This window comes from Somniosus microcephalus, unplaced genomic scaffold (assembly GCF_052327205.1).
Source record: "Somniosus microcephalus isolate GS21.2 unplaced genomic scaffold, FLI_Smic_1.0 unresolved_chr3, whole genome shotgun sequence".
Classification (NCBI taxonomy): domain Eukaryota; kingdom Metazoa; phylum Chordata; class Chondrichthyes; order Squaliformes; family Somniosidae; genus Somniosus; species Somniosus microcephalus.
This window is the reverse complement of record NW_028225181.1, coordinates 11,342,442-11,367,408: the sequence shown is the minus strand read 5'-3', so window position 1 is coordinate 11,367,408 and position 24,967 is coordinate 11,342,442. Positions and strand designations below refer to the sequence as shown.

The following is a 24,967-nucleotide window of genomic DNA, read 5'->3' as shown; positions in this document are numbered from 1 at the left end:
CCTAACTCCTCACAGTCAAAAGAAGCACAGCAAATGGGAGGGGGAGTGGTTTCAAAGAAAGAGTGAGAAGTTTGGGGCTCTTTTCTCTCGAAAAGAGAAGGCTGAGGGATTACTGGATAGAGGTCTTTAAAATTCTGAAGAGGTTTTGATATGGTAGATGTAAAGAAGATGTTTCCTTTTGTGGGAGCGTCCAGAACTAGTGCGCATACATATAAGATGGCCACTAATAAATCCAACAGGGAATTCAGGAGATACAGGAAACTTTGGTTTGTCCGGAGGTTGTATGTCCGGAAACCTCGATCTAACAGCAGAAATCAGCAGCCGTTTTGGTTAGGTTTTTTTTCTTCTCCTAGCATTTTTATAACAGTCAGGCTCTGGAAAGCATCTCTGTAGCTTAGCAACAGCTTCAGAGACGCTTCCAAGGTACGGGCCCAGTGTTTACAAGCTGTTGCTAAGCAACAGTGTTTGTTGTCAGATACGGCGATGAAAACCTCCGTATTCCTCAACATTAGCGCTGTTCTATCCGGAAGTTTTGATCGATCGGCAGCAGCTTGGTCCCGTCAGTGCCGGATATCACGAAGTTTCCTGTGCTTCTTTACCCAGAGAGTTGTGAGAATGTGGAACATGCTAACAAAGGGAGTAGTTGAGGTGAATAGCATAGATGCATTTAAGGGAAGCTAGATAAACATATGAGGGAGAGAGGAATAGTAGGATATGTTGATAGCGTTAGATGAACAGAGGTGGCAGGAGGCTCGTGTGGAGTGTAAACCCTGGCATGGACCATTTGGGAAGAATGGCCAGTTCTATTCTACGTAGTTAATATTGGGAGAGACTGGGACTGAACTGTCAAATTATAAAGCAGGATATTTGGGAGGTTCCATAGCTGAATGTCCGAGGGTGTCGTCAGGGACTGAATGTTTCCGGGATTGGACCCTGGAATAGTCTGATTGGATGGGTCCTACCAGAAGCCGGCTGATACCTGGCCTTGAATGTCCCTCCTCTGACGGCTTGCACTCAGCTTCTGATGTCGACCCTCCATTGGCTCCACGACTTGTCGTCTTCACCGAATCTGTAATGAAAGATCAGCCACATGGTAACTGGAGGATGGAGAACGAGCCCTGGGTCAAGAGTGGATCTTCCTGCTCGATCTGGGTCTAGCACAGCGCCGGGCCAGGCATTGAACTGATGGGCACCGAGACAAGAGACATTTCAGGACTGAAGGATCAATAGACAGAGAGAGACGGATAAATATATGTAGAGAGAGACAGACATGGGAGAATGAGTTATAGAGACACACAGAGGGAGTCTTGGAAACAGAGAGAGAAAGAGTGAAGGTAGTGACAGAGAGCCAGAGAGAGAGGGAAAAAAGAGGGAGAGAAACTGAATGAGAGGGTCAGAGACAGAAAGTGAGAGAGAGAGAGAAAGAGAAATATATGGGGAGAGAGAGAGACGGGGATAGAGAGAGAAAGAAAGACGGGGAGTGTGAGAGAGTGAGGAAGAGGGAGAAAGATAGCGACAGACACACGGAGAGAGACAGAGAATGACGGAGAGAAAGAAAGACTGATAACGTAAGATAAAGTCGGGGAGGAATGGAGACAGATTGAGAGAGAGAGAAAAAGAGAAATAGGTAGATAGAGAGGGAGACAGAGACAGCCAGAAAAAGAGAGAGAGAGAGACGAAGGAAAAGAGACAAAGAATGAACAGAAAGAGAGAGAGAATGAGCTAGAGAGACAGAGACAAATAAATAGAGACAGAGAGAGAGATAGAGAGTGAGAGAGACAGACAGAGGGAGAGAAAGATAGACAGAGGGTGACAGACAGATATAGAGCGAGAGAGAAAGAGAGGGAGTGAAAAAGAGTCAGAGAGAGAGAGAGAGACAGGAAGAGAGAGAGAGTTGTAGGGAAAAGTTGACAACCTATTACCCGTCCTGCCATGTGGAACACATAGTGACAAGCAACGAATCATGGGATCCCTCCATCCTCTAATCTGTTTCTTGTTAACATAACGTGCCTTAACTATCACAACAAGGCTCTTGTGTGGCGCTTTATCAAATGACTTGTGAAAATCCATATGCACAAAATATAACATCTCATATCGGGAACCGTCATATCAAGAAAGTTTCCGGTAGAATTATTCCCTCAGATTGTGTCTGGTGGCATTCATTTTGAAGCTGTCCCTTCATACATTGCCGCTATCCCAGATTTTTTGATGTGGGAATAATGGATCTTAGTTCAAGGTTTAGTCCAAGGCAAATATGTCTGCTGCGATTCCATGTGTTGTAAATCGCATTTCAAACAAAGCACTGGAGTTCATTTCTAGAGTAATTGAATTGGAAAGCAGGGAAGTTATGTTAAATTTACAGAAAACCTTGGTTAAGCCACACTTGGAGTGCTCTGCACAGTTCTGGTCTCCATATTCCTTGGTTAGAACACACCTGGAGCATTGTGCACTGTTCTGGTCCCCATATACTTTGGTTAGACCACACCTGGAGCATTGTGCACTGTTCTGGCCTCTATATACGAAATATGAAAAGGATATAGAGGCACTGGAGAAGGTGCAAAAACAAGGTTTACAAGGATGATCCCAGAACTGGGAAGGTACAACTGTCAGGAATGATTGAAAAGGCTGGGGATTATATTCTCCAGACAAGAGAAGGCTGAGGGGGGACATGATAGAGGTCATTATAATTATGAAGGGTTTCAGAGGTTAGACCTAGTGAGGTTCTTTCCACTTGTGGAGGTGTCAAAAATTAGGGGCCATAAATATAAGATAGTCACTAATATATCTTACAGGGAATTCAGGAGAAACTCCTTTATCCAGAGAGTGGTGAGCATGTGGAGCTCCCTACAAGGAGTAGTTGAGGCGAATATCATGGATGAATTGAAGGGGAAGCTAGATAAATTCGCGGCGGAGAAAGCATTAGGAGTTTCTACTGATACGGTGAGATGATGCAAGGTGGGAGGAGACTTGTATGGAGCCTAAACACTAGCATGGATCAGATGGGCCGAAAGGCCTGTTTCTGTGCTGTGAATTCCACGCCTCCAATTCTGTCGCCCAGTGTCAGAAACAAACCCTCCTGGTATCACAAGCTCCAGCGGTACTGCCCCTTCCTCAAAGGACACCGACTCCACCACTGATTCTCTCAGTCATATCCGGTTCTGGCACCTTTCCTGACTGTTCACCCTGATCTCAAATGATAAATCCGAGGAATCTTGGATAGAGTGCGGGGCAATCTGTCCTTTGAGAAATATCTCATTCGAGACTGGGTGATTCTCAGGGACTGAGCATTTCAGGAGCCACATTGGGTGCAGTATCTGTTTGAAGGAACCACACCAGAATGATACCAGAGGCTGAAGACCCCGATGGGACAGAGGACGATTTCTCAGTAGATTTTTCAGATGTTTGTTCCTCGGGTTCTTGAGTCGGGATTGTCTCTGGATCTATAATAAAGGCCACGAAACACGGGAGAGTGAAGGAGTGGGGGAGCACCGAACACATCATCAGGCTGATACAGGAGTCCGGAGAATGCCAGACTCCAGGCTTTAAATAACCCATAGTCATGTGACCCCAGTCACCTGATCCACTACAGCCAACTCCTGAAGTGACGATAACGTACTCCCCCTCAGTCACTACATCACACCACATTCAGTCACTACATTCCACTCCCCTCAGTCACTACATCCCACTCCACTCAGTCACAGCTGTCCACTTCCCTCAGTCACTGCATCCCACTCCTCTCAGTCACACCTGTCCACTTCCCTCAGTCACTGCATCCCACTCCGCATAGTCACAGCTGCCCCCTTCCCTCAGACACGACATCCCGCTCCTCTCAGTCACTACATCCCACTCCCCTCAGACACTACATCCCACTCCCCTCAGACACTACATCCCACTCCACTCAGACACTACATCCCACTCCTCTCAGTCACTACATCCCACTTCCCTCAGGTACTACATCATACTCCGCTCAGATACTACATCCCACTCCCCTCAGACACTACATCCCACTCCCCTCAGACACTACATCCCACTCCCCTCAGACACTACATCCCACTCCCCTCAGACACTACATCCCACTCCCCTCAGACACTAAATCCCACTCCCCTCAGACACTACATCCCACACCCCTCAGACACTACATCCCACTCCCCTCAGACACTACATCCCACTCCCCTCAGACACTACATCCCACTCCCCTCAGACACTACATCCCACTCCCCTCAGACACTACATCTCACTCCCCTCAGACACTACATCCCACTCCCCTCAGACACGACCTCCCACTCCCCTCAGACACTACATCCCACTCCCCTCAGACACTACATCCCACTCCCTCAGACTCTACATCCCACTCCCCTCAGATACTACATCCCACTCCCCTCAGACACTACATCCCACTCCCCTCAGACACTACATCCCACTCCCCTCAGACACTACATCCCACTGCCCTCAGACACTACATCCCACTCCCCTCAGACACGACATCCCACTCCCCTCAGACACTACATCCCACTCCCCTCAGACACTACATCCCACTCCCCTCAGACACGACCTCCCACTCCCCTCAGACACTACATCCCACTCCCCTCAGACACTACATCCCACTCCCCTCAGATACTACATCCCACTCCCCTCAGACACTACATCCCACTCCCCTCAGACACTACATCCCACTCCCCTCAGACACTACATCCCACTCCCCTCAGACACTACATCCCACTCCCCTCAGACACTACATCCCACTCCCCTCAGACACTACACCCCACTCCCCTCAGACAATACATCCCACTCCCCTCAGACACTACATCCCACTCCATTCAGACACTACATTCCACTCCCCTCAGACACTAAATCTCACTCCCCTCAGACACTACACCCCACTCCCCTCAGACACTATACCCCACTCCCCTCAGACACTACATCCCACTCCCCTCAGACACTACACCCCACTCCCCTCAGACACTACATCCCACTCCACTCAGACACTACATCCCACTCCCCTCAGACACTACATCCCACTCCCCTCAGACACTAAATCCCACTCCCCTCAGACACTACACCCCGCTCCCCTCAGACACTACATCCCACTCCCCTCAGACACTACATCCCACTCCCCTCAGACACTACATCCCACTCCCCTCAGACACTACATCCCACTCCCCTCAGACACTACTTCCCACTCCCCTCAGACAAGACATCCCACTCCCCTCAGACACTACATCCCACTCCCCTCAGACACTACATCCCACTCCCCTCAGACACTATATCCCACTCACCTCAGACACTACATTCCACTCCACTCAGACACGACATCCCACTCCCCTCAGACACTACATCCCACTCCCCTCAGACACTACATCCCACTCCCCTCAGACACTACATCCCACTCCCCTCAGTCACTACATCCCACTCCCCTCAGACACTACATCCCACTCCCCTCAGTCACTACATTCCACTCCCCTCAGACACTACATCCCACTCCGCTCAGACACTACACCCCACTCCCCTCAGTCACTGCATCCCACTCCCCTCAGACACTGCATCCCACTCCCCTCAGGGAGTACATCCCACTCCCCTCAGACACTACAACCCACTCCCCTCAGACATAACTTCCCACTCCCCTCAGACATAACTTCCCACTCCCCTCAGACACGACATCCCGCTCCCCTCAGACACTACATCCCACTCCCCTCAGACACCACATCCCACTCCCCTCAGACACAACATCCCACTCCCCTCAGACACTACATCCCACTCCTCTCAGACACTACATCCCACTCCCCTCAGTCACTACACCCCTCTCCCCTGAGACACTAAATCCCACTCCCCTCAGACACTAAATTCCACTCCCCTCAGACACTACATCCCACTCCCCTCAGACACAACATCCCACTCCCCTCAGACACTACGTCCCACTCCCCTCAGACACTACATCCCACTCCCCTCAGACACTACATCCCACTCCCCTCAGTCACTACATCCCACTCCCCTCAGTCACTCCATCCCACTCCCCTCAGACACGACATCCCACTCCTCTCAGAAACTACATCCCACTGCCCTCAGACACTACATCCCACTCCCCTCAAACACTACATCCCACTCCCCTCAGACACTACATCTCACCACCCTCAGACACTACATCCCACTCCCCTCAGACACTGCATCCCACTCCCCTCAGACACTACATCCCACTCCCCTCAGACACTACATCCCACTCCCCTCAGACACTACATCCCACTCCCCTCAGACACTACATCCCACTCCCCTCAGACACTACATCCCACTCCCCTCAGACACTACATCCCACTCCCCTCAGACACGACATCACACTCCCCTCAGTAACTGCATCCCACTCCCCTCAGACACTACCTCCCACTCCCCTCAGACACTACATCCCACTCCCCTCAGACATTACGTCCCACTCCCCTCAGACACTACGTTCCACTCCCCTCAGACACGACATCCCACTCCCCTCAGACACTGCATCCCACTCCGCTCAGACACTACATTCCCACTCCCCTCAGACACTACATCCCACTCACCTCAGACACTACATTCCACTCCCCTCAGACACGACATCCCACTCCCCTCAGACACTACATCCCACTCCCCTCAGACACTAAATCCCACTCCCCTCAGTCACTACATCCCACTCCCCTCAGACACTGCATCCCACTCCCCTCAGTCACTATATCCCACGCCCCTCAGACACGACCTCCCACTCCCCGCAGACACTACATCCCACTCCCCTCAGACACCACATCCCACTCCCCTCAGACACTACATCCAACTCCCCTCAGACACTACACCCCACTCCCCTCAGACACTACATCCCACTACCCTCAGACACTACATCCCTCTCCCCTCAGACACTACATCCCACTCCCCTCAGGCACTACACCCCACTCCCCTCAGACACTACATCCCACTCCCCTCAGACACTACATTCCACTCCCCTCAGACACTACATCCCACTCCCCTCAGACACTACATCCCACTCCCCTCAGACACTACATCCCACTCCCCTCAGACACTACGTCCCACTCCCCTCAGACAAGGCATCCCACTCCCCTCAGACACTACATCCCACTCACCTCAGACACTACATCCCACTCCCCTCAGACACTATATCCCACTCACCTCAGACACTACATTCCACTCCCCTCAGACACGACATCCCACTCCCCTCAGACACTACATCCCACTCACCTCAGACACTACATCCCACTCCCCTCAGACACTACATCCCACTCCCCTCAGACACTACATCCCACTCCTCACAGACACTACATCCCACTCCCCTCAGACACTGCATCCCACTCCCCTCAGACACTACATCCCACTCCCCTCAGATACTACATCCCACTCCCCTCAGACACTAAATCCCACTCCCCTCAGACACTACACCCCGCTCCCCTCAGACACTACATCCCACTCCCCTCAGACACTACATCCCACTCCCCTCAGACACTACATCCCACTCCCCTCAGACACTACATCCCACTCCCCTCAGACACTACTTCCCACTCCCCTCAGACAAGACATCCCACTCCCCTCAGACACTACATCCCACTCCCCTCAGACACTACATCCCACTCCCCTCAGACACTATATCCCACTCACCTCAGACACTACATTCCACTCCACTCAGACACGACATCCCACTCCCCTCAGTCACTCCATCCCACTCCCCTCAGACACGACATCCCACTCCTCTCAGAAACTACATCCCACTGCCCTCAGACACTACATCCCACTCCCCTCAAACACTACATCCCACTCCCCTCAGACACTACATCTCACCACCCTCAGACACTACATCCCACTCCCCTCAGACACTGCATCCCACTCCCCTCAGACACTACATCCCACTCCCCTCAGACACTACATCCCACTCCCCTCAGACACTACATCCCACTCCCCTCAGACACTACATCCCACTCCCCTCAGACACTACATCCCACTCCCCTCAGACACTACATCCCACTCCCCTCAGACACGACATCCCACTCCCCTCAGTAACTGCATCCCACTCCCCTCAGACACTACCTCCCACTCCCCTCAGACACTACATCCCACTCCCCTCAGACATTACGTCCCACTCCCCTCAGACACTACGTTCCACTCCCCTCAGACACGACATCCCACTCCCCTCAGACACTGCATCCCACTCCGCTCAGACACTACATTCCCACTCCCCTCAGACACTACATCCCACTCACCTCAGACACTACATTCCACTCCCCTCAGACACGACATCCCACTCCCCTCAGACACTACATCCCACTCCCCTCAGACACTAAATCCCACTCCCCTCAGTCACTACATCCCACTCCCCTCAGACACTGCATCCCACTCCCCTCAGTCACTATATCCCACGCCCCTCAGACACGACCTCCCACTCCCCGCAGACACTACATCCCACTCCCCTCAGACACCACATCCCACTCCCCTCAGACACTACATCCAACTCCCCTCAGACACTACACCCCACTCCCCTCAGACACTACATCCCACTACCCTCAGACACTACATCCCTCTCCCCTCAGACACTACATCCCACTCCCCTCAGGCACTACACCCCACTCCCCTCAGACACTACATCCCACTCCCCTCAGACACTACATTCCACTCCCCTCAGACACTACATCCCACTCCCCTCAGACACTACATCCCACTCCCCTCAGACACTACATCCCACTCCCCTCAGACACTACGTCCCACTCCCCTCAGACAAGGCATCCCACTCCCCTCAGACACTACATCCCACTCACCTCAGACACTACATCCCACTCCCCTCAGACACTATATCCCACTCACCTCAGACACTACATTCCACTCCCCTCAGACACGACATCCCACTCCCCTCAGACACTACATCCCACTCACCTCAGACACTACATCCCACTCCCCTCAGACACTACATCCCACTCCCCTCAGACACTACATCCCACTCCTCACAGACACTACATCCCACTCCCCTCAGACACTGCATCCCACTCCCCTCAGACACTACATCCCACTCCCCTCAGATACTACATCCCACTCCCCTCAGACACTACATCCCACTCCCCTCAGTCACTACATCCCACTCCCCTCAGACACTACATCCCACTCCCCTCAGTCACTACATTCCACTCCACTCAGACACTACATCCCACTCCGCTCAGACACTACACCCCACTCCCCTCAATCACTGCATCCCACTCCCCTCAGGGAGTACATCCCACTCCCCTCAGACACTACAACCCACTCCCCTCAGACACTACATCCCACTCCCTTCAGACACTACATCCCACTCCCCTCAGACACTACATCCCACTCCCCTCAGACACTACATCCCACTCCCCTCAGACACTACATCCCACTCCTCTCAGTCACTACATCCCACTTCCCTCAGGTACTACATCCCACTCCCCTCAGATACTTCATCCCACTCCCCTCAGACACTACACCCCACTCCCCTCAGACACGACATCCCACTCCCCTCAGACACTACATCCCACTCCCCTCAGACACTACATCCCACTCCCCTCAGACACTACATCCCACTCCCCTCAGACACTAAATCCCTCTCCCCTCAGACACTACATCCCACACGCCTCAGACACTACATCCCACTCCCCTCAGACACTACATCCCACCCCCTCAGACACTACATCCCACTCCCCTCAGACACTACATCCCACTCCCCTCAGACACTACATCCCACTCCCCTCAGACACGAACTCCCACTCCCCTCAGACACTACATCCCACACCCCTCAGACACTACATTCCACTCCATCAGATTCTACATCCCACTCCCCTCAGATACTACATCCCACTCCCCTCAGACGCTACATCCCACTCCCCTCAGACACTACATCCCACTCCCCTCAGACACGACATCCCACTCCCCTCAGACACTACATCCCACTCCCCTCAGACACTACATCCCACTCCCCTCAGACACGACCTCCCACTCCCCTCAGACACTACATCTCACTCCCCTCAGACACTACATCCCACTCCCCTCAGATACTACATCCCACTCCCCTCAGACACTACATCCCACTCCCCTCAGACACTACATCCCACTCCCCTCAGACACTACATCCCACTCCCCTCAGACACTACATCCCACTCCCCTCAGACACTACATCCCACTCCCCTCAGACACTCCATCCCACTCCCCTCAGACACTACACCCCACTCCCCTCAGACACTACATCCCACTCCCCTCAGACACTACATCCCACTCCATTCAGACACTACATCCCACTCCCCTCAGACACTAAATCTCACTCCCCTCAGACACTACACCCCACTCCCCTCAGACACTACACACCTCTCCCCTCAGACACTACATCCCACTCCCCTCAGACACTACACCCCACTCCCCTCAGACACTACATCCCACTCCCCTCAGACACTACATCCCACTCCCCTCAGACACTACATCCCACTCCCCTCAGACACTAAATCCCACTCCCCTCAGAAACTACACCCCACTCCCCTCAGACACTACATCCCACTCCCCTCAGACACTGCATCCCGCTCCCCTCAGACACTACATCCCGCTCCCCTCAGACACTACATCCCACTCCCCTCAGACACTACGTCCCACTCCCCTCAGACAAGACATCCCACTCCCCTCAGACACTACATCCCACTTACCTCAGACACTACATCCCACTCCCCTCAGACACTATATCCCATCACCTCAGACACTACATTCCACTCCACTCAGACACGACATCCCACTCCCCTCAGTCACTACATTCCACTCCCCTCAGACACTACATCCCACTCCGCTCAGACACTACACCCAACTCCCCTCAGTCACTGCATCCCACTCCCCTCAGACACTGCATCCCACTCCCCTCAGGGAGTACATCCCACACCCCTCAGACACTACAACCCACTCCCCTCAGACACTACATTCCACTCCCCTCAGACATAACTTCCCACTCCCCTCAGACACGACATCCCACTCCCCTCAGACACTACATCCCAATCCCCTCAGACACCACATCCCACTCCCCTCAGAAACTACATCCCACTCCCCTCAGACGCTACATCCCACTCCACTCAGACACGACATCCCACTCCCCTCAGACACTACATCCCACTCCCCTCAGACACTACATCCCACTCCCCTCAGACACTACATCCCACTCCCCTCAGTCACTACATCCCACTCCCCTCAGACACTACATCCCACTCCCCTCAGTCACTACATTCCACTCCCCTCAGACACTACATCCCACTCCGCTCAGACACTACACCCCACTCCCCTCAGTCACTGCATCCCACTCCCCTCAGACACTGCATCCCACTCCCCTCAGGGAGTACATCCCACTCCCCTCAGACACTACAACCCACTCCCCTCAGACACTACATTCCACTCCCCTCAGACATAACTTCCCACTCCCCTCAGACACGACATCCCACTCCCCTCAGACACTACATCCCACTCCCCTCAGACACCACATCCCACTCCCCTCAGAAACTACATCCCACTCCCCTCAGATACTACATCCCACTCTCTTCAGACACTACACCCCACTCCCCTCAGACAATACATCCCACTCCCCTCAGACACTACATCCCACTCCCCTCAGACACTACATCCCACTCCCCTCAGAGACTACATCCCACTCCCCTCAGACACGACCTCCCACTCCCCTCAGACACTACACCCCACTCCCCTCAGACACTACACCCCACTCCCCTCAGACAATACATCCCACTCCCCTCAGACACTACATCCCACTCCCCTCAGACACTACATCCCACTCCCCTCAGACACTACATCCCACTCCCCTCAGACACTACATCCCACTCCCCTCAGACACGACCTCCCACTCCCCTCAGACACTACACCCCACTCCCCTCAGACACTACACCCCACTCCCCTCAGGGAGTACATCCCACTCCCCTCAGACACTACAACCCACTCCCCTCAGACACTACACCCCACTCCCCTCAGACAATACATCCCACTCCCCTCAGACACTACATCCCACTCCATTCAGACACTACATCCCACTCCCCTCAGACACTAAATCTCACTCCCCTCAGACACTACACCCCACTCCCCTCAGACACTATACCCCACTCCCCTCAGACACTACATCCCACTCCCCTCAGACACTACACCCCACTCCCCTCAGACACTACATCCCACTCCCCTTAGACACTACATCCCACTCCCCTCAGACACTACATCCCACTCCCCTCAGACACTAAATCCCACTCCCCTCAGACACTACACCCCGCTCCCCTCAGACACTACATCCCACTCCCCTCAGACACTACATCCCACTCCCCTCAGACACTACATCCCACTCCCCTCAGACACTACATCCCACTCCCCTCAGACACTACTTCCCACTCCCCTCAGACAAGACATCCCACTCCCCTCAGACACTACATCCCACTCCCCTCAGACACTACATCCCACTCCCCTCAGACACTATATCCCACTCACCTCAGACACTACATTCCACTCCACTCAGACACGACATCCCACTCCGCTCAGACACTACATCCCACTCCCCTCAGACACTACATCCCACTCCCCTCAGACACTACATCCCACTCCCCTCAGTCACTACATCCCACTCTCCTCAGACACTACATCCCACTCCCCTCAGTCACTACATTCCACTCCCCTCAGACACTACATCCCACTCCGCTCAGACACTACACCCCACTCGCCTCAGTCACTGCATCCCACTCCCCTCAGACACTGCATCCCACTCCCCTCAGGGAGTACATCCCACTCCCCTCAGACACTACAACCCACTCCCCTCAGACACTACATCCCACTCCCCTCAGACATAACTTCCCACTCCCCTCAGACACGACATCCCGCTCCCCTCAGACACTACATCCCACTCCCCTCAGACACCACATCCCACTCCCCTCAGACACTACATCCCACTCCCCTCAGACACTACATCCCACTCTCTTCAGACACTACATCACACTCCCCTCAGACACTATATACCACTCCCCTCAGACACTACATCCCACTCCCCTCAGACACTACATCCCACTCCCCTCAGACACTACATCCAACTCCCCTCAGACACTACATCCCACTCCCCTCAGACACTACATCCCACTCCCCTCAGACACTACATCCCACTCCCCTCAGACACGACATCCCACTCCTCTCAGACACTACATTCCACTCCCCTCAGACACTACATCCCACTCCCCTCAGACACTACATCCCACTCCCCTCAGACACTACATCCCACTCCCCTCAGACACTACATCCCACTCCCCTCAGACACGACACCCCACTCCCCTCAGACACTACATTCCACTCCCCTCAGACACGACATCCCACTCCCCTCAGACACTACATCCCACTCCCCTCAGACACTAAATCCCACTCCGCTCAGTCACTACATCCCACTCCCCTCAGACCCTGCATCCCACTCCCCTCAGTCACTACATCCCACGCCCCTCAGACACGACCTCCCACTCCCCGCAGACACTACATCCCACTCCCCTCAGACACTACATCCCACTCCCCTCAGACACTACATCCAACTCCCCTCAGACACTACACCCCATTCCCCTCAGACACTACATCCCACTACCCTCAGACACTACATCCATCTCCCCTCAGACACTACATCCCACTCCCCTCAGGCACTACACCCCACTCCCCTCAGACACTACATCCCACTCCCCTCAGACACTACATCCCACTCCCCTCAGACACGACATCCCACTCCCCTCAGTCACTACATCCCACTCCCCTCGGACACTACATCCCACTCCCCTCAGACACTACATCCCACTTCCCTCAGACACTACATCCCACTCCCCTCAGACACTACATCCCACTCCCCTCAGACACTACATCCCACTCCCCTCAGACACTACTTCCCACTCCCCTCAGACACTACACCCCACTCCCCTCAGACACTACATCCCACTCCCCTCAGACACTACATCCCACTCCACTCAGACACTACATCCCACTCCCCTCAGACACTAAATCCCACTCTCCTCAGACACTACACCCCACTCCCCTCAGACACTACATCCCACTCCCCTCAGACACTACATCCCACTCCCCTCAGACACTACATCCCACTCCCCTCAGACACTACATCCCAAACCCCTCAGACACGACATCCCACTCCCCTCAGACACTACGTCCCACTCCCCTCAGACAAGGCATCCCACTCCCCTCAGACACTACATCCCACTCCCCTCAGACACTACATCCCACTCCCCTCAGACACTATATCCCACTCACCTCAGACACTGCATTCCACTCCCCTCAGACACGACATCCCACTCCCCTCAGACACTACATCCCACTCACCTCAGACACTACATCCCACTCCCCTCAGACACTACATCCCACTCCCCTCAGACACTACATCCCACTCCTCACAGACACTACATCCCACTCCCCTCAGACACTGCATCCCACTCCCCTCAGACACTACATCCCACTCCCCTCAGACACTACATCCCACTCCCCTCAGACACTACATCCCACTCCCCTCAGTCACTACATCCCACTCCCCTCAGACACTACATCCCACTCCCCTCAGTCACTACATTCCACTCCACTCAGACACTACATCCCACTCCGCTCAGACACTACACCCCACACCCCTCAGTCACTGCATCCCACTCCCCTCAGGGAGTACATCCCACTCCCCTCAGACACTACAACCCACTCCCCTCAGACACTACATCCCACTCCCTTCAGACACTACATCCCACTCCCCTCAGACACTACATCCCACTCCCCTCAGACACTACATCCCACTCCCCTCAGACACTACATCCCACTCCTCTCAGTCACTACATCCCACTTCCCTCAGGTACTACATCCCACTCCCCTCAGATACTACATCCCACTCCCCTCAGACACTACACCCCACTCCCCTCAGACACTACATCCCACACCCATCAGACACTACATCCCACTCCCCTCAGACACTACATCCCACTCCCCTCAGATACTACATCCCACTCCCCTCAGACACTAAATCCCACTCCGCTCAGACACTACATCCCACACCCCTCAGACACTACATCCCACTCCCCTCAGACACTACATCCCACTCCCCTCAGACACTACATCCCACTCCCCTCAGACACTACATCCCACTCCCCTCAGACACTACATCCCACTCCCCTCAGACACTACATCCCACTCCCCTCAGACACGATCTCCCACTCCCCTCAGATACTACATCCCACTCCACTCAGACACTACATTCCACTCCCTCAGACTCTACATCCCACTCCCCTCAGATACTACATCCCACTCCCCTCAGACGCTACATCCCACTCCCCTCAGACACTACATCCCACTCCCCTCAGACACGACATCCCACTCCCCTCAGACACTACATCCCACTCCCCTCAGACACTACATCCCACTCCCCTCAGACACGACCTCCCACTCCCCTCAGACACTACATCTCACTCCCCTCAGACACTACATCCCACTCCCCTCAGTTACTACATCCCACTCCCCTCAGACACTACATCCCACTCCCCTCAGACACTACATCCCACTCCCCTCAGACACTACATCCCACTCCCCTCAGACACTACATCCCACTCCCCTCAGACACTACATCACACTCCCCTCAGACACTCCATCCCACTCCCCTCAGACACTACACCCCACTCCCCTCAGACACTACATCCCAATCCCCTCAGACACTACATCCCACTCCATTCAGACACTACATCCCACTCCCCTCAGACACTAAATCTCACTCCCCTCAGACACTACACCCCACTCCCCTCAGACACTACACCCCTCTCCCCTCAGACTCTACATCCCACTCCCCTCAGACACTACACCCCACTCCCCTCAGACACTACATCCCACTCCCCTCAGACACTACATCCCACTCCCCTCAGACACTACATCCCACTCCCCTCAGACACTAAATCCCACTCCCCTCAGAAACTACACCCCACTCCCCTCAGACACTACATCCCACTCCCCTCAGACACTACATCCCGCTCCCCTCAGACACTACATCCCGCTCCCCTCAGACACTACATCCCACTCCCCTCAGACACTACGTCCCACTCCCCTCAGACAAGACATCCCACTCCCCTCAGACACTACATCTCACTCCCCTCAGACACTACATCCCACTCCCCTCAGACACTATATCCCACTCACCTCAGACACTACATTCCACTCCACTCAGACACGACATCCCACTCCCCTCAGACACTACATCCCACTCCCCTCAGACACTACATCCCACTCCCCTCAGACACTACATCCCACTCCCCTCAGTCACTACATCCCACTCCCCTCAGACACTACATCCCACTCCCCTCAGTCACTACATTCCACTCCCCTCAGACACTACATCCCACTCCGCTCAGACACTACACCCCACTCCCCTCAGTCACTGCATCCCACTCCCCTCAGACACTGCATCCCACTCCCTTCAGGGAGTACATCCCACTCCCCTCAGACACTACAACCCACTCCCCTCAGACACTACATTCCACTCCCCTCAGACATAACTTCCCACTCCCCTCAGACACGAAATCCCACTCCCCTCAGACACTACATCCCACTCCCCTCAGACACCACATCCCACTCCCCTCAGAAACTACATCCCACTCCCCTCAGATACTACATCCCACTCTCTTCAGACACTACATCACACTCCCCTCAGACACTACATACCACTCCCCTCAGACACTACATCCCACTCCCCTCAGACACTACATCCCACTCCCCTCAGACACGACATCCAACTCCCCTCAGACACTACATCCCACTCCCCTCAGACACTACATCCCACTCCCCTCAGACACTACATCCCACTCCCCTCAGACACTACATCCCACTCCCCTCAGACACGACATCCCACTCCACTCAGACACTATATCCCACTCCCCTCAGTCACTACACCCCTCTCCCCTCAGACACTACATCCCACTCCCCTCAGACACTACATTCCACTCCCCTCAGACACTACATCCCACTGCCCTCAGACACTACATCCCACTCCCCTCAGACACTACATCCCACTCCCCTCAGTCACTACATCCCACTCCCCTCAGACACGACATCCCACTCCCCTCAGACACTACATCCCACTCCCCTCAGTCACTACACCCCACTCCCCTCAGACACTACATCCCACTCCCCTCAGACACTACATCCCACTCCCCTCAGACACTACATCCCACTCCCCTCAGTCACTACATCCCACTCCCCTCGGACACTACATCCCACTCCCCTCAGACACTACATCCCACTTCCCTCATACACTACATCCCACTCCCCTCAGACACTACTTCCCACTCCCCTCAGACACTACACCCCACTCCCCTCAGACACTACATCCCACTCCCCTCAGACACTACATCCCACTCCACTCAGACACTACATCCCACTCCCCTCAGACACTACATCCCACTCCCCTCAGTCACTACATTCCACTCCACTCAGACACTACATCCCACTCCGCTCAGACACTACACCCCACTCCCCTCAGTCACTGCATCCCACTCCCCTCAGGGAGTACATCCCACTCCCCTCAGACACTACAACCCACTCCACTCAGACACTACACCCCACTCCCCTCAGACAATACATCCCACTCCCCTCAGACACTACATCCCACTCCCCTCAGTCACTACATCCCACTCCCCTCAGACACTACATCCCACTCCCCTCAGTCACTACATTCCACTCCCCTCAGACACAACATCCCACTCCGCTCAGACACTACACCCCACTCCCCTCAGTCACTGCATCCCACTCCCCTCAGACACTGCATCCCACTCCCTTCAGGGAGTACATCCCACTCCCCTCAGACACTACAACCCACTCCCCTCAGACACTACATTCCACTCCCCTCAGACATAACTTCCCACTCCCCTCAGACACGACATCCCACTCCCCTCAGACACTACATCCCACTCCCCTCAGACACCACATCCCACTCCCCTCAGAAACTACATCCCACTCCCCTCAGATACTACATCCCACTCTCTTCAGACACTACATCACACTCCCCTCAGACACTACATACCACTCCCCTCAGACACTACATCCCACTCCCCTCAGACACTACATCCCACTCCCCTCAGACACGACATCCAACTCCCCTCAGACACTACATCCCACTCCCCTCAGACACTACATCCCACTCCCCTCAGACACTACATCCCACTCCCCTCAGACACTACATCCCACTCCCCTCAGACACGACATCCCACTCCACTCAGACACTATATCCCACTCCCCTCAGTCACTACACCCCTCTCCCCTCAGACACTACATCCCACTCCCCTCAGACACTACATTCCACTCCCCTCAGACACTACATCCCACTGCCCTCAGACACTACATCCCACTCCCCTCAGACACTACATCCCACTCCCCTCAGTCACTACATCCCACTCCCCTCAGACACGACATCCCACTCCCCTCAGACACTATATCCCACTCCGCTCAGTCACTACACCCCACTCCCCTCAGACACTACATCCCACTCCCCTCAGACACTACATCCCACTTCCCTCAGACACTACATCCCACTCCCCTCAGACACTACATCCCACTCCCCTCAGACACTACATCCCACTCCCCTCAGACACTACTTCCCACTCCCCTCAGACACTACACCCCACTCCCCTCAGACACTACATCCCACTCCCCTCAGACACTACATCCCACTCCACTCAGACACTACATCCCACTCCCCTCAGACACTACATCCCACTCCCCTCAGTCACTACATTCCACTCCACTCAGACACTACATCCCACTCCGCTCAGACACTACACCCCACTCCCCTCAGTCACTGCATCCCACCCCCTCAGGGAGTACATCCCACTCCCCTCAGACACTACAACCCACTCCCCTCAGACACTACACCCCACTCCCCTCAGACAAAACATCCCACTCCCCTCAGACACTACATCCCACTCCATTCAGACACTGCATCCCACTCCCCTCAGACACTAAATTTCACTCGCCTCAGACACTACACCCCACTCCCCTCAGACACTATACCCCACTCCCCTCAGACACTACATCCCACTCCCCTCAGACTCTACACCCCACTCCCCTCAGACACTACACCCCGCTCCCCTCAGACACTACATCCCACTCCCCTCAGACACAACATCCCACTCCCCTCAGACACTACATCCCACTCCCCTCAGACACTACATCCCACTCCCCTCAGACACTACTTCCCACTCCCCTCAGACAAGACATCCCACTCCCCTCAGACACTACATCCCACTCCCCTCAGACACTACATCCCACTCCCCTCAAACACTATATCCCACTCACCTCAGACACTACATTCCACTCCACTCAGACACGACATCCCACTCCCCTCAGACACTACATCCCACTCCCCTCAGACACTACATCCCACTCCCCTCAGACACTACATCCCACTCCCCTCAGTCACTACATCCCACTCCCCTCAGACACTACATCCCACTCCCCTCAGTCACTACATTCCACTCCCCTCAGACACTACATCCCACTCCGCTCAGACACTACACCCCACTCCCCTCAGTCACTGCATCCCACTCCCCTCAGACACTGCATTCCACTCCCCTCAGGGAGTACATCCCACTCCCCTCAGACACTACAACCCACTCCCCTCAGACACTACATCCCACTCCCCTCAGACATAACTTCCCACTCCCCTCAGACACGACATCCCGCTCCCCTCAGACACTACATCCCACTCCCCTCAGACACCACATCCCACTCCCCTCAGACACTGCATCCCACTCCCCTCAGACACTACATCCCACTCTCTTCAGACACTACATCACACTCCCCTCAGACACTACATACCACTCCCCTCAGACACTACATCCCACTTCCCTCAGACACTACATCCCACTCCCCTCAGACACTACATCCAACTCCCCTCAGACACTACATCCCACTCCCCTCAGACACTGCATCCCACTCCCTTCAGACACTACATCCCACTCCCCTCAGACACTACATCCCACTCCCCTCAGACACGACATCCCACTCCTCTCAGACACTATATCCCACTCCCCTCAGTCACTACACCACTCTCCCCTGAGACACTACATCCCACTCCCCTCAGACACTACATTCCACTCCCCTCAGACACTACGTCCCACTCCCCTCAGACACTACATCCCACTCCCCTCAGACACTACATCCCACTCCCCTCAGTCACTACATCCCACTCCCCTCAGTCACTACATTCCACTCCACTCAGACACGACATCCCACTCCCCTCAGACACGACATCCCACTCCCCTCAGACACTACATCCCACTCCCCTCAGACACTACATCCCACTCCCCTCAGACACGACCTCCCACTCCCCTCAGACACTACATCTCACTCCCCTCAGATACTACATCCCACTCCCCTCAGATACTACATCCCACTCCCCTCAGACACTACATCCCACTCCCCTCAGACACTACATCCCACTCCCCGCAGATACTACATTCCACTCCCCTCAGACACTACATCCCACACCCCTCAGACACTACATCCCACTCCCCTCAGACACTCCATCCCACTCCCCTCAGACACTACACCTCACTCCCCTCAGACACTACATCCCACTCCCCTCAGACACTACATCCCACTCCATTCAGACACTACATCCCACTCCCCTCAGACACTAAATCTCACTCCCCTCAGACACTACACCCCACTCCCCTCAGACACTACACCCCTCTCCCCTCAGACTCTACATCCCACTCCCCTCAGACACTACACCCCACTCCCCTCAGACACTACATCCCACTCCCCTCAGACACTACATCCCACTCCCCTCAGACACTACATCCCACTCCCCTCAGACACTAAATCCCACTCCCCTCAGAAACTACACCCCACTCCCCTCAGACACTACATCCCACTCCCCTCAGACACTACATCCCGCTCCCCTCAGACACTACATCCCGCTCCCCTCAGACACTACATCCCACTCCCCTCAGACACTACGTCCCACTCCCCTCAGACAAGACATCCCACTCCCCTCAGACACTACATCTCACTCCCCTCAGACGCTACATCCCACTCCCCTCAGACACTATATCCCACTCCCCTCAGACACTACATCCCACTCCCCTCAGACACGACCTCCCACTCCCCTCAGACACTACATCTCACTCCCCTCAGACACTACATCCCAACTCCCCTCAGATACTACATCCCACTCCCCTCAGACACTACATCCCACTCCCCTCAGACACTACATCCCACTCCCCTCAGACACTACATCCCACTCCCCTCAGACACTACATCCCACTCCCCTCAGACACTACATCCCACTCCCCTCAGACACTCCATCCCACTCCCCTCAGACACTACACCCCACTCCCCTCAGACACTACATCCCACTCCCCTCAGACACTACATCCCCACTCCATTCAGACACTACATCCCACTCCCCTCAGACACTAAATCTCACTCCCTTCAGACACTACACCCCACTCCCCTCAGACACTACACCCCTCCCCTCAGACTCTACATCCCACTCCCCTCAGACACTACACCCCACTCCCCTCAGACACTACATCCCACTCCCCTCAGACACTACATCCCACTCCCCTCAGACACTACATCCCACTCCCCTCAGACACTAAATCCCACTCCCCTCAGAAACTACACCCCACTCCCCTCAGACACTACATCCCACACCCCTCAGACACTACATCCCGCTCCCCTCAGACACTACATCCCGCTCCCCTCAGACACTACATCCCACTCCCCTCAGACACTACGTCCCACTCCCCTCAGACAAGACATCCCACTCCCCTCAGACACTACATCTCACTCCCCTCAGACACTACATCCCACTCCCCTCAGACACTATATCCCACTCACCTCAGACACTACATTCCACTCCACTCAGACACGACATCCCACTCCCCTCAAACACTACATCCCGCTCCCCTCAGACACTACATCCCACTCCCCTCAGTCACTACATTCCACTCCCCTCAGACACTACATCCCACTCCGCTCAGACACTACACCCCACTCCCCTCAGTCACTGCATCCCACTCCCCTCAGACACTGCATCCCACTCCCCTCAGGGAGTACATCCCACTCCCCTCAGACACTACAACCCACTCCCCTCAGACACTACATTCCACTCCCCTCAGACATAACTTCCCACTCCCCTCAGACACGACATCCCACTCCCCTCAGACACTACATCCCACTCCCCTCAGACACCACATCCCACTCCCCTCAGATACTACATCCCACTCTCTTCAGACACTACATCACACTCCCCTCAGACACTACATACCACTCCCCTCAGACACCACATCCCACTCCCCTCAGATACTACATCCCACTCTCTTCAGACACTACATCACACTCCCCTCAGACACTACATACCACTCCCCTCAGACACTACATCCCACTCCCCTCAGTCACGACATCCAACTCCCCTCAGACACTACATCCCACTCCCCTCAGACACTACATCCCACTCCCCTCAGACACTACATCCCACACCCCTCAGACACTACATCCCACTCCCCTCAGACACGACATCCCACTCCACTCAGACACTATATCCCACTCCCCTCAGTCACTACACCCCTCTCCCCTCAGACACTACATCCCACTCCCCTCAGAAACTACATTCCACTCCCCTCAGACACTACATCCCACTGCCCTCAGACACTGCATCCCACTCGCCTCAGACACTACATCCCACTCCCCTCAGTCACTACATCCCACTCCCCTCAGACAAGACATCCCACTCCCCTCAGACACTATATCCCACTCCCCTCAGTCACTACACCCCACTCCCCTCAGACACTACATCCCACTCCCCTCAGACACTACATCCCACTCCCCTCAGACACTACATCCCACTCCCCTCAGTCACTACATCCCACTCCCCTCGGACACTACATCCCACTCCCCTCAGACACTACATCCCACTTCCCTCAGACACTACATCCCACTCCCCTCAGACACTACATCCCACTCCCCTCAGACACTACATCCCACTCCCCTCAGACACTACTTCCCACTCCCCTCAGACACTACACCCCACTCCCCTCAGACACTACATCCCACTCCCCTCAGACACTACATCCCACTCCCCTCAGACACTACATCCCACTCCCCTCAAACACTACATCCCACTCCCCTCAGTCACTACATTCCACTCCACTCAGACACTACATCCCACTCCGCTCAGACACTACACCCCACTCCCCTCAGTCACTGCATCCCACTCCCCTCAGGGAGTACATCCCACTCCCCTCAGACACTACAACCCACTCCCCTCAGGCACTACACCCCACTCCCCTCAGACAATACATCCCACTCCCCTCAGACACTACATCCCACTCCATTCAGACACTGCATCCCACTCCCCTCAGACACTAAATCTCACTCCCCTCAGACACTACACCCCACTCCCCTCAGACACTATACCCCACTCCCCTCAGACACTACATCCCACTCCCCTCAGACACTACACCCCACTCCCCTCAGACACTACATCACACTCCCCTCAGACACTACATCCCACTCCCCTCAGACACTACATCCCACTCCCCTCAGACACTAAATCCCACTCCCCTCAGACACTACACCCCGCTCCCCTCAGACACTTCATCCCACTCCCCTCAGACACAACATCCCACTCCCCTCAGACACTACATCCCACTCCCCTCAGACACTACATCCCACTCCCCTCAGACACTACTTCCCACTCCCCTCAGACAAGACATCCCACTCCCCTCAGACACTACATCCCACTCCCCTCAGACACTACATCCCACTCCCCTCAGACACTATATCCCACTCACCTCAGACACTACATTCCACTCCACTCAGACACGACATCCCACTCCCCTCAGACACTAAATCCCACTCCCCTCAGACACTACATCCCACTCCCCTCAGACACTACATCCCACTCCCCTCAGTCACTACATCCCACTCCCCTCAGACACTACATCCCACTCCCCTCAGTCACTACATTCCACTCCCCTCAGACACTACATCCCACTCCGCTCAGACACTACACCCCACTCCCCTCAGTCACTGCATCCCACTCCCCTCAGACACTGCATCCCACTCCCCTCAGGGAGTACATCCCACTCCCCTCAGACACTACAACCCACTCCCCTCAGACACTACATCCCACTCCCCTCAGACATAACTTCCCACTCCCCTCAGACACGACATCCCGCTCCCCTCAGACACTACATCCCACTCCCCTCAGACACCACATCCCACTCCCCTCAGACACTGCATCCCACTCCCCTCAGACACTACATCCCACTCTCTTCAGACACTACATCACACTCCCCTCAGACACTACATACCACTCCCCTCAGACACTACATCCCACTCCCCTCAGACACTACATCCCACTCCCCTCAGACACTACATCCAACTCCCCTCAGACACTACATCCCACTCCCCTCAGACACTGCATCCCACTCCCCTCAGACACTACATCCCACTCCCCTCAGACACGACATCCCACTCCTCTCAGACACTATATCCCACTCCCCTCAGTCACTACACCCCTCTCCCCTGAGACACTACATCCCACTCCCCTCAGACACTACATTCCACTCCCCTCAGACACTACGTCCCACTCCCCTCAGACACTACATCCCACTCCCCTCAGACACTACATCCCACTCCCCTCAGTCACTACATCCCACTCCCCTCAGTCACTACATCCCACTCCCCTCAGACACTACATCCCACTCCTCTCAGAAACTACATCCCACTGCCCTCAGACACTACATCCCACTCCCCTCAAACACTACATCCCACTCCCCTCAGACACTACATCTCACCACCCTCAGACACTACATCCCACTCCCCTCAGACACTACATCCCACTCCCCTCAGATACTACATCCCACTCCCCTCAGACACTACATCCCACTCCCCTCAGACACTACATCCCACTCCCCTCAGT

General features: G+C 54.8%; 1 protein-coding gene across 1 annotated transcript in view; it reads right to left on the bottom strand.

The window, feature by feature from the left end:
• Nucleotides 1–24,967, bottom strand: part of LOC147091196 (uncharacterized) — a 233,412-nt gene that overhangs the window by 2,258 nt on the left and 206,187 nt on the right. Inside the window, exon 9 of the mRNA XM_085976476.1 lies at nt 980–1,069. Coding sequence (XP_085832602.1) covers nt 980–1,069 — 90 coding nt within the window. The remainder of the gene's footprint in view (nt 1–979; nt 1,070–24,967) is intronic.